Source organism: Lactuca virosa, chromosome 2 (assembly GCF_052849685.1).
Source record: "Lactuca virosa cultivar CGN04683 chromosome 2, Lactuca_virosa_CGN04683_v6, whole genome shotgun sequence".
NCBI lineage: Eukaryota > Viridiplantae > Streptophyta > Magnoliopsida > Asterales > Asteraceae > Lactuca > Lactuca virosa.
The window spans coordinates 180,264,539-180,280,567 of record NC_136427.1 but is presented as its reverse complement, the minus strand read 5'-3'; the positions used below and the strand labels follow the sequence as shown (position 1 = coordinate 180,280,567).

Sequence of the window (16,029 nt, the reverse complement as noted above, 5' to 3'; positions counted from 1 at the left end):
CTTATTGCTCGTTTGACTTCCACCTCGATGTAACGTTGCATGTCTTATGTTTTACAAAAATCTTTTGGAAAAAAGGTAGGTTGTTTCACTCTGGAAATCTTTAGGATCCTGGATTCTAGTTTTTATAAGTAAATTAATCAATTGATTGTAAATTCGGTTTAATTGGTGATAATTAACTTATATTTTCAGTAAATATACATATATGTTGATTAAAGATTCACACAAGATAATTTGTTATCGAGTTTATTCTCTACATATTCTCGTAAGTTTATGTTGGTAACTAATTGCCATTTATTGAGTATACTCTCAAGGAATCTTTTCTGTTAGGAAGGAGAAAAAGGTTAAAAGAACAGCAAAATCGCAGGCTGCAAATATAAAAAGATAAGCAATGCAGCACGCAGAAAGCAGTTGATATGATCATGAGAAGAAGAGAAGAGCTCTCTTTCTCTCTCTCTAGACATGGGCGATGAAGGGGAAAAACATGAATAAAGGTGAGTCTTTGTGGAGAGAGAGAGCGGAAGGGGACAGTAGTTGTCCTGACGGTTCCACGTGGCAAGATGGAATTGGATGAAGAACACCCTTTTTCTCTTTCTACGGAGTCTCTCTCTTCGCAACAACACACACACCAAAACCCATGTCAGTGTGTGTGTGCTGTGCAATTCCAAAGTCCAAATCTCATTTATCTATCTATATATGTGACCCTCATCCCCGGCGATTACGTGTCATATACTCTTTCTTTCTCTCTCTATTTATTCGATTTGCCCCCTTCTCCCGCATGCCCTAGAACACAAACCCCGCTTCTAAACCCATCAATCTCCTGTGCTTTCTTGCTCAACATCCTTCTCTCTTTGATCTACTCCTTCAAAGGCTGGTAAGTTCATCTTTACTTGTATTGTGGTTAATTGGTTGGTGGGTTTTCTTTATTTCTCTTAATTTGAGCCGTTTCTTGTTCGATTAGGGTGAATTTTGCTCTCTCTACTCTCAATTTTCGATCTTTTTCTGATTTTGTAATATGGGTTTTGCTGAATTGGGATTCTGGGTTTGGTAGTGGGAGTTGTTGAATGTACGCTGTTGATCAAGTAAAAAGGGGCTTCATTGAATGAGCTTTGACTGTTCAATGTTTGACCTTGTCAAAAATGGTGGGATGTTGTTTGAATTCGTTGTTAATGGAGTTTCTATATAAGCTGCTTCTTCGTTTTTATTACTTTTCTTGATTGTATTTCTAATTACTTGCATTGAGATGCATAAATGCGGACTTCAATTTCCTTACTTGGCATGCTTGGATATCGTGAAAGCTTTAATTGCACTTGACTCATTAATCAAACAATGAGTTTAAGTAATTAAGTTGCTTACATTTTGTTCTTCTTCTAGTCGACAAAAGATTGTGCCAAACATTTGCTTTGATTGACGATTTTTGCTTCTTTGTAGCCTTAATACGAATTTAGTAACACTTTGATAACAATCATGTCCGGATTTTGGTGGCATTGTGTTATTAATGTTCATTGACATCACAAAAACATCTTCTCCTTCTTTTTTGGACCTTTACATTGTGTTGCAATTCGGTTTCTTATGTAGTGTGGCATTCTTTGGAAAATGCTCCATCTGTCCCCTTATGTTGATTTTATGTCCATAAGGTTTACTTTTTTTAACATCTCCAATCTTTTTTGTCATTATGAAAGGGTAATTAATGTCCATGTAACGACTAGTGTTGCAAGTTAAATTGAAACAAGGGCGTAACATTTATGCATTATGTTAATGGTTTTGTCCAATTTTCATTAAGTTGTTTGAGTAATTGCTATATGAAACATTAAAGTGATAATAGGGAGTTTGTATTAAATCAATGCTTCAATGATGAAGCTTGTTGACTTTCCTTATTGAGACGCACCATTTCTACTTTTGAATTCTTTCTTTTTATTCATTTCTCCTAGATACTAGTTCATGAATTATACTTTGTTCCCCTTACTTCTTTTCCATTAAAGATCATAGGGCAATCTTTTATGCTCAATTCCCAAAATGTGGTTTACATGAATTCTAAAACCGTTTTTCAAGAATGTTTTGGCCTAACATTCTTGCGTTAACTTTGTGGTAAATTTGGACTTCACAAATTATGGTTCTTAAGGGTGATATGTGCCAAGTTTATGAATTTTTGTAATAATCTTTAACTCATTGGTTCTTCTTTAGACATCATTTATATATTTCTTTTGGTGCAGAGAATTGGGGGCTGAACACATGAACACATGCAATGATTTACCAAATTAGTCCATGCAATTCAAGCTTCTAAAATGAAACATTTGGATCAAAAAATGAAAAACAACGAATCATCAACGAGTGATGTCATAAATGGAAATTGGGTCTTGAAACGCAAGAGAAAAAAGACATCTTTTGGTCCAGTTAAGTCAAATGGCAACAAACAAGATTCTACACCTACAGAGTCTCACACAAGTACATCATCTAAATGCAAGGCTAATAAAGAAAATTCTTCTGATCATTCCCCTTCCAAAAAGAAAGGAAATGATGGGGTTAGTTTTGTCTTTTCCCATCTTACTTTAAAGTTTAAAGAACTACTCGTATTTGTTAACCATTTGTTGTTTTGTGTTTATATTTTCAGTCCTACTTTGAATGTGTGATTTGTGATCTTGGTGGTGATTTACTCTGTTGTGATGGATGCCCTAAAACTTATCATATTGGGTGCTTAGATCCTCCTCTTAAGGTTTGTCTAATTCATAATTTCATATTTGATCCTCTATTTCTTATGATGTTTACCTTAATCGAAGAGGGAATGGAATCGGAATTAGAAAATCCTGTTTGTTTGCCATAAAGGAATGGAATGAAGCATTCCTTACGGATTGTGATCCCTTATAAATTACCATGATTTATATTATTTTCAATAACATTAACTTTTTTTAAAAATTTCAAAACTTCAGTTACTTATTTGACTATTTGAAATACATATAATATACATTGTAAACGAAATGAAATATGCTTATGCAATTTATCTAACGATAATGTAACTAAAGTTTTCTTTTATAAAGTAATGTTTTTTCTTTATTTGTCAAGTTTTCTAATTATACATAACAAACAACATGTTAAAATGGCTCATTCCATTCCATTACTTTTGTCATTCCATTACTTTTTGCATTCCATTCCTTTGTGATTCCATTCTATCATACTAAATAGACCTTTATCCTTTTTGTTATTTTATTTTTGGTTTATAAGCGAATCCCAAATGGAAAATGGAGATGCCCAAACTGCTGTTCAGAAACTAATTCAGTTGATGTGATTGAAAAACCGGATCCAACTTCAAAACGGGCAAGAACCAAGGTTACAATTGCGAAATCCAAAAGTAAAAATAAAACTTCAAAAACAGATAAAGTGTCTAGAATTTTGAGGAGTACAGGTGTTAAGAAAAAGTCATCAACCAAAGTGAAATCATTTCCATTAAGCCCAAACGTGGATTTATCAGCCATTGATGGATCTCTTGAAAATAGTTCATCATTTGTAGATATCAAGAAAGAAAAAGAAACCGATTTGGAAGAAACAGAGTCAAGCACTCCTGAAAAGGTTATTGAGTTGGAGAAAAAGGAAGAAAAACCAAAGAAGAAACGTGTCAAAGATCGATCTAAAGAAAAGAAAGATGTTGATGTGTCAGAAGGGTCAACCAAAAAGTCAATGAAAAGAAAACGAAAGGCTCCTTTAGATGATGTTGAAAAGAAGCTTCCGGATGGTTCTAGAAAACGTGAAAAAACGGATTTGGAAGTTAGTGAAACAAGTAAATCTAAAAAAAAACAGAAGTCTGTTAAGCATGCAAAGGCAAAGACTAAATCTTTGTCTAAAAATGACATGGGAAGTAAAGTTGGGGATATCGAGTTGAAAGACAAGGTATCAATATACTTCCATTTTAGCCCTTATACTTTCAATTATATGAAATTCTTGCTACTTTTTTCATGATACGATGTCTACTTTTTCTACTAAACAGATGGAACTTGAAGAAGATGCAAATCCATCACATGAATCACACGAATCAGATAAAGTGATCGAATTGATGAAAGATTCAGTTCATGCCCATGAGAAAATGCAACAGGTATTACCCAAATTACCCTTTTAGCCACATCTAAAAGAATCTTCTCGACCCTATATTCACATCCATGTTTCTGTCTGTATGTTCAAGGTTGATAAGGTCCTTGGTTGTCGAATACAAGTTCTTGAAAAAAAATCAACAGAGTCTGAAGAAAATGGAACATCAGAGAAGAATGAAAACCCCACAACTCCAAAAGTTACAGATGCTGAAATTCTAACAGAGGACACTAAGAATGATGAGAGTAATTCAGATCAAATGGTTCTTGAGAATGATACAGGGGTAGAGAAAATGAATGCCCCTATGGTCAATGATTCTATGGAAGAAAAGAATGATCTTGATTCTTTAGCCACAGATGAGGTAAAAAACGACACTTGTGCATCAAAATCAGAAGATTTGGTAAAAACTAACGACACTTTTGCATCAAAATCAGAAGATTTGGCAAAAAACCCTGAAAAGATTCCAATCAAAGACAGTATTGAAGCAACAAAAGCTGGGGAACTACCTTCTGTTCTTGAATCTGTAGAGGGTAAGAAGAAAGATTTAGACTTGTCTCCAAAATCTTTATCTTATGAGTTTTTAGTGAAATGGGTTGGAAAATCCAACATCCACAACACTTGGGTACCCGAATCAAGATTAAAAGTTTTAGCAAAAAGAAAACTAGACAACTACAAAGCAAAATATGGGTTCACAGTGATAAACATTTGTGAAGAACAATGGAAGATTCCACAACGTGTGATTGCTTTACATTCATCTAAAGAATCAACAGAAGTTTTTGTAAAATGGACTGGTCTTCCATACGATGAATGCACATGGGAAAAGACGGATGAGCCCATAATCGCAAAAAACTCTCATTTAATCGACTTATTCAATCAATTCGAAAGGTTAGCAATTGAAAAAGATTCAGATAAAGGAAAAAGTCAACAAAAAAGTCAACAAAGTGATGTGATCAATCTAACCCAACAACCTAAAGAGTTAGGAGGTCAATTATTCCCACATCAACTCGAAGCATTAAACTGGCTCCGAAAATGCTGGCACAGGGGTAAAAACGTAATTCTGGCAGATGAAATGGGATTAGGGAAAACAATATCCGCATGTGCGTTTCTTTCTTCATTAAACTTTGAATTCAAAGCAAGATTACCATGTCTAGTTTTGGTTCCTCTCTCCACAATGCCAAATTGGATGTCAGAGTTCTCAGTGTGGGCCCCGAATTTGAACGTATTGGAATACCACGGGTGTGCACGTGCCAGATCACTAATGAGACAATTTGAATGGCATGCAAATGATTCAAATAAAAAAACAAAAAGTTACAAATTCAATGTTCTTTTGACAACATATGAAATGGTTCTTGCTGATTCGAGTCACTTACGTGGGGTCCAATGGGAAGTTCTTGTGGTTGATGAAGGGCATAGGCTTAAAAACTCAAGTAGTAAGCTTTTTAGTTTACTCAACACGTTTTCCTTCAATCATCGTGTGTTATTGACAGGAACGCCCCTACAAAACAACATAGGAGAGATGTATAATTTACTAAACTTCTTGCAACCTTCTTCCTTTCCTTCATTGACTTCATTTGAAGATCGTTTTAATGATCTTTCAACTGCTGAAAAAGTCGATGAATTGAAAAAACTTGTGGCCCCACATATGCTTAGGCGGTTGAAAAAGGACGCAATGACGAATATACCCCCGAAAACCGAACGAATGGTTCCTGTTGAGTTGTCTAAAATTCAAGCTGAGTATTATCGTGCAATGTTGACTAAAAACTATCAGGTTTTGAGGAACATTGGAAAGGGGATTCCACAACAATCGATGTTGAACATTGTAATGCAATTGAGGAAAGTTTGTAATCACCCGTATCTGATTCCAGGGACGGAACCGGAATCAGGGACATTGGAATTCCTTCATGATATGAGAATCAAAGCTTCTGCAAAGCTAACTTTACTTCATTCCATGCTGAAAATCTTGAAAAAGGAAGGTCATCGAGTGTTAATCTTTTCACAAATGACAAAACTTTTAGACATTTTGGAGGATTATTTAAACATTGAATTTGGGAGGGAAACTTTTGAGAGAGTGGATGGATCTGTTTCAATAGCAGATCGACAGATGGCAATTTCAAGATTTAACAATGATAAAAGTCGGTTTGTGTTTCTTTTATCCACAAGATCTTGTGGACTTGGGATCAATTTAGCAACTGCTGACACTGTGATAATTTATGATTCCGATTTTAACCCTCATGCTGATATTCAAGCAATGAATAGGGCTCATAGAATTGGGCAATCAAAGAGGCTTTTGGTGTATAGGCTTGTTGTTAGGGCGAGTGTTGAAGAGAGGATATTGCAGTTGGCTAAGAAGAAACTGATGCTTGATCAACTTTTTGTGAATAAGAGTGGGTCCCAGAAGGAGGTGGAGGATATTTTGAGATGGGGGACTGAGGAGTTGTTTAATGATGGGTTGGGGCAAAATGGGAAAGATGTGGGGGAAAATAATAAAGTGGAAGAAATTGTGGGTGAACATAAGAGTAGGAGAAAGGTTGGGGGATTAGGGGATGTGTATCAGGATAAGTGTACAGATGGGAATTCAATGATTGTTTGGGATGAATCAGCGATTCTGAAGTTGCTTGACCGGTCAAACATTGACTCTGTGTTGACTGAAAATGGTGAAGCTGAGGAAAATGATATGCTTGGATCAGTTAAGGTATGTTCAATTCTTTTCTTTTCTTCTTATGGGGATTTTATATAATCGTAATTGGAATTGGAATTGAATTCTATTCCATTCCTTTGTGTATTCTGTTTGGTTTGTAAATCGGTCAAAGGATTTTTTAGAATGTAAATAGTGACAAATGAGAAAATTCGACTTTATTGATTTTTTATTGTCTCTGCTCAAATAGTCTCTGGATTGGAATGATGAATCCAATGAAGAACAAGTGGGAACGGAATCACTTGTGGAAGTAATTGATGATGCCACTGCTCAAAATCTGGAAAAGAAAGAGGATAATTCAGGAAATGTTGTTGAAGAAAATGAATGGGACAGGCTTCTTCGTGTGAGGTAATGTGACTCATTCCATTCCCTTGTTTATTCCATTACCCTCGCCATTCCATTCCATTCCATTCATTCGTCATTCCATTCATTTGTAGATGGGAGAAATATCAGAGTGAGGAGGAAGCTGCTTTAGGTAGAGGAAAAAGGCAAAGAAAGGCTGTTTCTTACAGGGAAGCCTATGCTCCAAGGCCTATTGAAACTTTGGAGGTATCTTTCATTCTTTCCAATTCCATCTCTATTCTTTACTTAAATTACACTTTTGGTCCCTAAACATTTTCTCTTGAATTTTTGGTCCTTATTTGAGGTTTTTATAACGTTTTTGCTCCCTGTTCCAAGTAAAATGACTATTTTGAGGACCAAATCTGCAAAACATATTCAGGGACCAAAAAGTCATTTTTCTTGGAACAGGGACCAAAAATGTAATTTACTCTATATTTGTTGATTGACTTGCAGAATGGTGGTGATGAGGAGCCAGAACCTGAGCCTGAGCGCGAATATACACCAGCAGGACGAGCTCTTAAAAATAAGTTGTAAGTAATTTACATTTTTCGTCCCTGTGATCTATTCATTTTTCCAATTTTGGTCCAAAAGTGAATCTTTTTTGCGTTTTTGGTCCCTATACAGTACAAAGCTTCGAGCCAGACAAAAACAAAGGCTGGCTCAGAGAGATGCTATAAAAGAAGCCCTTTTGGCTATGGAAGCCTCAGGTGGTGGGCCCCACAACAATGGTCTAATGTGGAGATCAGATCAACCAATCACAGAGAAGCTTCCGGAAGACAAACCAATAAGCAAGGTATACAAATAAAATTTGAAATCTCATTTATTAAAGTTAAACTAAGATTCTTGGTTTTGCAGGAGGGGCAAAATAGGAATTTGCTACCGGTTCTTGGGCTATGTGCTCCAAATGCTACTAAGCTAATGGAGTCATCATCATCATCTCAAAGACCCAATCCCAAATCTTCTAGAAAAAACAAGCACTCGATAGGACTCGAATTCCCTTTTCACTTAGCACCTTGCTCTAATGATACAGACACCAAATCTCATCTGAAAATTGACGAAAATACCCTCCAACAACATGGTCTACCTCCGGTAAGCCAACTAAAATCACCATTTTACCCTTTCTGTTTTGAGTGGTTGGTTTAAGTTTAATCTTTTGTATCTGATAAAATGTTGCAGCATGTTCTTGGGAAAGGAGTGGAGGCTTCTGAGAGCTCGGGTGGTGATGCTTTATCTCATGAAAAAATGGTATTACCGAAACTACCCTTTGACGAGTCAATGATGTCAAAGTTATCTTTACAAGTAAAAAACCTCGCCCATCATCATCAACAACATCATCATAATCATAATCATCAACAACCCGAATTCTTTCCGAGTTTATCTTTAGGGAGATCAATAGGAGGAGGGGGGGAATCAAATTCCAATCTTCAAGATTTCTGCACGATTCCATTCCTCCCAAATTTGCGATTCCCTCAACAGGAATTGGAAGCCATGGGTCTCCCACCCATGTTGGGATTAGGTCAATTCCCACCTGCTTTTTCTTCGTTTCCTGAAAACCACCGGAAGGTTCTAGAAAACATAATGATGAGAACAAATACGGGATCAAACAATGTGCTTAAAAGAAAACTTGTGAAAGATTTTTGGTCAGAAGATGAGCTTGACTTTTTATGGATTGGTGTTCGAAGACATGGTCGGGGTGGTTGGGAGGCTATGTTGCGGGACCCACGTCTTAAATTTTCAAAATTTAGAACACCAGAAGATTTGGCTAATAGATGGGAGGAAGAACAGGTCAAAATCTTGGATTTGACCGGTGGTCAAAAGAAGTCAAATGTTGCGAAATCAGGGAAAAATCCTTCGTTTCCGAGTATTTCTGATGGAATGATGAAACGGGCTTTGCATAGAAGTCGGTTTGCTAGTGGGCCTAGTGGGCCTCCGAGTTTCCCGCCACACCTTATGGATATGAAGTTGGGACTGGATGGTCCTTCGACTTCTGGTTTTGACAATTTAGACCCTCCTCCTCCTCCTCCTCCTCATAGATTCCAACATGGGAATTCGAATTTCCCTCCGATTCCGATGTGGATTCCGGAGCGGTTTCGTGGGAATTTTTCCGGGGAGTCATCGTCGTCGGTGGGGCCCACGGAACCGGTTTTACAAAACCCGTTTGGACCGAATACTTTAGGGTCTCTTGGTTTGAATGGGTTAGGTGGTGTTGATTTACAAAAGGAGCCAAAGTTTGATGTTAATGTAAGTAATCCGAAGGAGAAAGATGAGATTGGTGGTGGTGGTGGAGGAAGTGGTGGTTCTGAAAATAACAATAAATTGCCTCATTGGCTTCGTGAAGCGGTGAATGTTAATGCTCGACCTCAAGAACCTCAACTCCCGCCTACTGTCTCTGCAATCGCGCATTCCGTCCGTTTGTTATATGGAGATGAAAAACCGACGATTCCACCGTTTGTTGCTCCGGGATTGCTCCCGATTCCGCCGAAAGATCCTCGCCGGAATTTGAAGAAAAAGAAGAAAAGTGGTGGTGGTGGCGTACATGGCGGAGTTCAACCGCCGCCGGATAGTGAACATGGTGCTTCAACTTCAGGAAGTCAGGCGGTGGTGACGCCACCGCCACCGCCTCCACCTTCAGAACGAGAACCATCTTGGGATGAACCGGATCTCAATGCACCGCCACCAGTTGTGGCAGAGCCGCCGCCGCCTTCTCCACCGTGTTCAAATCCCGAAACTAAAAGAAGTGACATTCCGGTGGTGGTGGATTCGAGTCCGGTGGTGGTGGTGGTGGAGGATGTTTCATCAGAAGGGACAGTATCAGATGATGATGAATCTTGACGAATGTGTAACTATTTTTGTAGGCATATGTTGCAATTTAAGTGTAGTGGAAAATATAGGATTTTGTTTGTAAAGTGGTGTAAGAAAAAAACTGTTGAAATATATGATCATATCGCATATGTTACTGTTAAAAGTGTAAATCATCACATGCATGGGGGAATTAGTGATTCCAAAGTTGATGGTCTTTATTTTTTGTTTAGAAAACACAACATAAAAATATAATCAATCATTCATAAACCAAAATGGAGCCTTTTTTCACAAAAAATCTCAATTTCAGTAGAGCTATAGAAAAATTCTTACAATTACAAATTCACAAATTCTCAGATATTTGGTATGAAGAAAGAAAATAAAATCCCAAAAAAAAAAAAAAAAAACTAAAATGTGATTTCACAAGGCGCATGGAATGTCCTACCACGGCAAATTGCTTCAAGATTCTCTCCGGCATATGAAACAAGCGGTGAAACCTCAACACCTGTAAAGTTCAAATCAGGGTAACGGAATCAGTCATTCCATTCCGGGATTGAATGAATGGAACATCGTTTTGAAAGTTTTTTTTTTTTTTTTTTTACCGGTTGAATATAAAGGGACTGAATGTGTTAAGAAGCCGCCAGCTGCCACCACCCATCGTGTATGCAAACGGAGGACAAGAAGGCGAGCACTGTCTGGAGTGTCAAAGTTTGACCCATTCGCGTTTTTCACAGGGGCAAATTCTTCTTCACGTAATACCTATTTAAATTTTAAAAATAAATAAATTTTGAGACTTACATTTTACAAAAAAAAAAATTCAAAAAAAAAGACCTCAAAAAGGGCGGTTGAAGGTGCATATGGGAAAGCATCGAAGATAAATTGTTCTAGTTTGTATCCAAGTGTTTGCCCATGGATGGAGGGGATTTTCTTTTCAGCAAGGTGGTATCTGTAATTTTTGCAATGAATATAGGGGTAAAATAGTAAATTGGACAATGGGAATTGGTGAAGAAAAACGTTAAAAGGAAAAAAAAAAGACTGACATGCTGTCCTTTTCGAGACCATTTGCAACTTGGTTCAGAAAGTCCAAAGTAAACATATGGAGGCAAACCTGAAAAATATTATAAAAAGCAAATTTTGGTTTAGAGTATATAATTAAGATTAAGAGTAAGTAATTTATAAAGAAAAGGGTATATTAGTCAATATACATTACTCCAACAATATCGAAGTCTTCCAGTTCCTTGATTAATTTCACTAGCGAGTGACTGATCCAACTCACTGTATTCAACTACAGTTACAGGTCCTCCTTTACCACGTCGCACAAATACACCAACTTTTTCTTGAGGGTATGCCTGATTTATAATATTATTTATTATATAAAATATAAAATTATTAATAAAAAAGAAACAGAAAGAGAACCAACTCACTTTACGTACAACTTTAGCAGCAGAAGCCACACCTTTGTCAATGAAGTACCCCAAGAAAGTAGGATCACCAACACGAACCTAAAATTTATAAAAAATAAAAATAATTTTTTTATACTATGGCTTATATTTTTAATAAAATAAGGAAGGAAAATTATATACCAAAGCATTGTCAACTCCATAGCAATCCAAATATTTGACACCTCTCATAGACATATCTTCTAATAATCCTGAATGCTTCAATGCTGATTTTTTTTTTTTTTTTTAAAATTCAAAATCCAAATTAGTTATCATTTCAGATTATTAAATAAAAAGAAAAGTACTAATGTAAAAATTAGAAAAGTTTAATATATATTTATCTTGAAAATATACCTGAATAAACTCCTCCATTCCCATCAGGAGCTTTTGCCACCTGGCTTCAAAATTTTAAGATTTTCTTAAATACCATGTTTGTACACCATATTAAATTTAAATTTAAAAAAAAATCAAATGAATATTTTTCTAAAAAAGGTCCTTATGATGTTGGTTCATTCCAAGTTTGGTCCCTCTCTTGGATGGGTTTACTTTTTGGCTGTTAGTTTTTTTCAACAATGACCATTTTGCCCTTGGACCAAACCCAAAAAACAATTCAACATTTTCTTTATATTCTTCAAAATGCAAAATAAAAATATGTTACAAATCATATACCTTGCATGGAGATTCCATAATAAATCTACCATCTTTTGAAACACAAGGTATTGTGCCTTGTGAAAAGAATGTCACCTACAACAATTAGCTTCCAAAAATAAATATAAAATGTTTCCCAAAAACAAATCTACAAATTTAATTTAAATAATAAAAAAAAAACTCACTTGATCAGATTTAAGGCCAAAATATTTATGATATTCAAAGAATGTACGTGTGGTTTCATCAGTAAATGGACTAGTCATTATGTACCAATGTATAGGTACAATATTACCAGAACCTACATTTAAATAAATAAATAAATAAAGATTAAAATAAGCACGCGAAAAGGGCTTAAATGTAATACTAATTTTATATAATAAATAATTAAATAGTTAAATATTACCTTCGTTTATTGATTGAGTTGCTAATCTTTGGAGACAAATAATTCTTTCAGCCTGAAGTTGAAAAAGTGACTTTCCTGATGGAAGTCCAATATCTAAAATGAAAAGAATTAATAAAAAAAAAATTATTTAACTAAATTAAAAAATATAATTTGAAAGAAAAAAACTTGAAAACACTTACTAAAACATCCTTTTGGATCAGAACTTCCAAGCCTAGTCCCCTGCATTTAAAAAATATATAAAGAATAAGCAACTTGTAAATAAAGTTAACATTTCTTTAAATCAAACTGATTTATTTTGTGACTGTGATATATATTTTTTAAATAAAGATTATAGTTTCAGTTCTTTTAGAATACAAAGGCTTCATGTTCACAAGCCTAAAGTACTCTATGACACTCCAAAAAAGTACAACATTAATATCAATGGTAGATGTCACATTAAATAGCAAGACATACAAGTAATTGCAATAAGGATTTATGAACCTATAATTGCCCCAACATTGACACATAGTGGACCCTTTTACCCTTACTTGAAAAGTTGAAAAGGACCTCTTTCCTATTTACAACTCTGCCTCCATTTAATTAGGATAAGTGACATTTTATGTTCTTTAGGTAAATTAGTACACATTATCTTATGATAAAAGAATCATAACACAAAAATAATGAAGCTTTTGTTGTGTAAACATTAATTATTTATTCACTATGCACTTTCCATAAAGAATGATTTACTTTCCAGTTTCTACCCCCTTTTGCTATGGATTCATTATGATTTTTTTGTCATTAGTGGGCATCTCTAGAAACAAAAAGCAAGAGGAAACATCATATAGTTGCCATAATCCTTTAAGTAGATTAAGAACAGATAGAAAGATTCATTGTATACAATCATTTCATATAGAAAACAAACTCATTACACTTTCTATTTCCATAATAGTGTGAGAAAAGAAAACATTGAGACATGTATTGAACTAAATCCTTGGTTTTTAAATTTGTGGATCATGATCAATATGGTCTTTGCTTTATGAACAAAAACAATACAATGTGTGTATAAATAAGTCTGACACTTGACAGAAGTGAAGTATAAAGAAGTAAAAATAAAGATATACCTGTCCACCAGATAAAAGCAATACAGCTAATTTCCCATCTGAAATGGCTTTCAATCCCATGTTCCACCATCTTTCTCTATCTTCAAGCTTTCTATCATCTACAGTTGACACGCAACCCTCTGGCACTGGTTCTATGGCTGCTGTTGGTAGCCCTGTATCATCATCGCTCACATAATCAATTAACTTCATCAAAACATAAATGGATTTTATGAAATAACATAAAAGAAGATGAAGAAAAGACTAACCATGTGATTGAAGTGAGCAGTGAATCATTCGATCAATCCTTGGAAGATCTAAACTCTGAAAAGAATGTAACGAATTAACATAGATTTTGAAGAAAAGAAGAAGAGATAGGAGTGATTTTACTAAATCCAATGACATTTGTTACTTCTGCAAATATACGCAGTTTGCTTTACACAATACCACAAATCCAATGTACATTTTTCCTAATTTGTAACGATGATGATGCTTCCACGAATTCAAAAAACAGGGAAAAGGATTATCCTATATTGTGCGGGATCTGGCATTGACAGTGATTAGTGATTACTGATATTACCAATCCAAATCCAATTGAACTAGTTTACGACTGCAACTAATAAATGCAATGTGGATTGAAAACGAGAGAGATCTAGAAATGTATTGGTGTGAAAGAAAAACCTCAATCTCCTGAATAAGAAAGTTTTGTTGGTCAGCAGAGAGTTGATCCCAGAACGCAAACGCATCCTCCTGGCCATAATCTTTGAGTCTTTCAAGCAGAGCCTGCGGTGGTGGTGGCGTTGGTGACGACGAGGCGCCGTTCATGTTCTCAGTGGCCAGTTCCCTCATCGTAACCACCGTCGAGTTTCTCTCTCTTCTCTCTCTTTCACTGGATCTATCTGTGTGTGAATGTAGATCTCAAGAGGGAGATGGGTTTATAGATTTTGCGAAGTATAGTGTGGTGGGCAGTGACGATCTGGTTGGTTGGTAGTGTCGTTGGCTCAGTTGGTGTGAGTGAGTTGTTTAGATAGAGATAGTGACAAAAAGAAGAAGGGAGTTTAATCAAATGATGCGATTTGTGATTGAATTTGAAGGCTGATGAATCATGAACCATGAATCATGAATCATGAATGACGACAATTCAACTAATCAATCGAGACATCGAGTACAAAGAAATCGTGTGTGCTTGTGATTGTGCTTTTTGCAAATCACTGTATCATCATTACAATCCACAAACCTAATATTCAATTTCAAACTAGTGCTGATTATTAACCTAAAAAGGGTTTTTGTTTGAAAACAAAAAAGGATTTAAGAAAAAGACAATTCTAGTGCCTTCATAATTGATAATAGTTGTCAAAAAATAGCTTAAAGTTTTGTTTATTTGGATAGATTTTTATTGTCTAGTATGTTTAGGGCATTTTTATTTTATTTTATTTGTTTTTATATCATCTTTATAACATTTTCTTAAGCTGAACATTTTATTTTTCTTATTATTATTAACCAAGAATAAATGTAACTGCTAACTAAATGTAGATACTCATATAGAAAATTTAACTTAACAACATCGTGACAAAGTATTAAGTGTTTAAGCTATGAAGGGTTTAGACTAGTTGTGAAAATGGTTTTTAAGCATGCATACACGAAAAAACTTAGACAAAATGTTTTTTTTTTTCATTTTATAAAAAATTAAGATTTTTTTTTTTTTTTTTAAATTAACAATTTTGCAAGATGTTTTTTTATGGGGAACATATAAAAAACTAATTTTACATGCAATTGTGAATTTCGTAGAGAACTATTTTGAGGAATTACGACATTTTTAGGCTTATTTTATAGCTCACATTAATGAAAGCCTATATTAGTTTTTTTTTCTTAAAAAATAATTATATTTGCACAAATGTATAATGGACATTTTAAATTAGAATTATTATTGGATTTGTTATGATTAAGATAATAAAATTTGAAGAAGAGAATTATAACTCATTGTAAAAAAAATGATTACTAAAAATAAATTCAAAAGTACGTAACTTTCCTTCAATTTAATATATACTGTTATATGATTTTAATTCGTAAAACCGTTTTTGAAACATACAGCCAAACATTTCATAAATGACATTGAATATCGTCGGAGAGATGCATGTTAGACCATATTCCCAAATTTATGACTATTGATTTGAAGGAATACATGTTTGAGGATCCTTCAAGGTAAATTTGTATAAAAAAATTAAAAAAAATATATATATATTTCTGGCATAAAATATGGGATTTTGAGGAGGAAAATGTAAAGAGTACACAAATATGTTCATTACAAAATTTTGTTAAATTTAAAGGTAAAATTTATTTTAATATTCAATCTCAATGAAATTTTTGTTACAAAAACTTAAAGTCGTTGACGAATTATTCTTGTTGAATTTATTACGCTATCCATATACATTATTTTAGTTCATTGTTTTTCATTATTGACATTTAATTTTGAAAAATATGCCAATTATTATTTTTTTTAATTGCGAATATATCACATTATTGGTCATGTACTCATGTTTAATTTATGGTTCG

At 34.6% G+C, this 16,029-nt stretch overlaps 2 protein-coding genes across 2 annotated transcripts; one reads left to right on the top strand and one right to left on the bottom strand.

The window, feature by feature from the left end:
- Positions 1-389: 389 nt before the first annotated feature.
- On the top strand, positions 390-10,076 carry LOC145159797 (protein CHROMATIN REMODELING 4-like). The gene is made up of 12 exons (XM_079078835.1): positions 390-871; positions 2,211-2,519; positions 2,609-2,710; positions 3,217-3,879; positions 3,977-4,081; positions 4,169-6,766; positions 6,960-7,117; positions 7,207-7,318; positions 7,565-7,641; positions 7,736-7,904; positions 7,967-8,200; positions 8,288-10,076. The coding sequence occupies exons 2-12, from the start codon at positions 2,283-2,285 to the stop codon at positions 9,941-9,943; spliced, it is 6,111 nt and encodes a 2,036-aa protein (XP_078934961.1). The 5' UTR covers positions 390-871; positions 2,211-2,282; the 3' UTR covers positions 9,944-10,076.
- Positions 10,077-10,279: 203 nt separating this feature from the next.
- LOC145159798 (UDP-N-acetylglucosamine diphosphorylase 1-like) lies at positions 10,280-14,722 on the bottom strand. The gene is made up of 15 exons (XM_079078837.1): positions 14,158-14,722; positions 13,746-13,800; positions 13,501-13,652; positions 12,580-12,619; positions 12,401-12,493; positions 12,183-12,295; positions 12,019-12,093; positions 11,704-11,743; positions 11,494-11,576; positions 11,335-11,412; positions 11,116-11,259; positions 10,951-11,018; positions 10,742-10,856; positions 10,513-10,669; positions 10,280-10,415 (listed from the first exon to the last, which is right to left on the bottom strand). Exons 1-15 carry the CDS (start codon positions 14,323-14,325, stop codon positions 10,318-10,320), a joined length of 1,479 nt encoding a protein of 492 aa, XP_078934963.1. The 5' UTR covers positions 14,326-14,722; the 3' UTR covers positions 10,280-10,317.
- Between the last annotated feature and the right edge of the window lie 1,307 nt (positions 14,723-16,029).

Coding starts and splice junctions, on each gene's coding strand:
- LOC145159798 (XM_079078837.1), bottom strand. CDS start 14,325: ATGAGGGAACTGGCCACTGAGAACATGAACGGCGCCTCGTCGTCACCA. Junction 11,413..11,493: donor ATGGAGTTGACAATGCTTTG/GTATATAATTTT, acceptor TATAAATTTTAG/GTTCGTGTTGGTGATCCTAC. Junction 11,260..11,334: donor CTGCTAAAGTTGTACGTAAA/GTGAGTTGGTTC, acceptor ATTATAAATCAG/GCATACCCTCAAGAAAAAGT.
- LOC145159797 (XM_079078835.1), top strand. CDS start 2,283: ATGAAACATTTGGATCAAAAAATGAAAAACAACGAATCATCAACGAGT. Junction 4,082..4,168: donor CCCATGAGAAAATGCAACAG/GTATTACCCAAA, acceptor TGTATGTTCAAG/GTTGATAAGGTCCTTGGTTG. Junction 7,642..7,735: donor CGAGCTCTTAAAAATAAGTT/GTAAGTAATTTA, acceptor GTCCCTATACAG/TACAAAGCTTCGAGCCAGAC.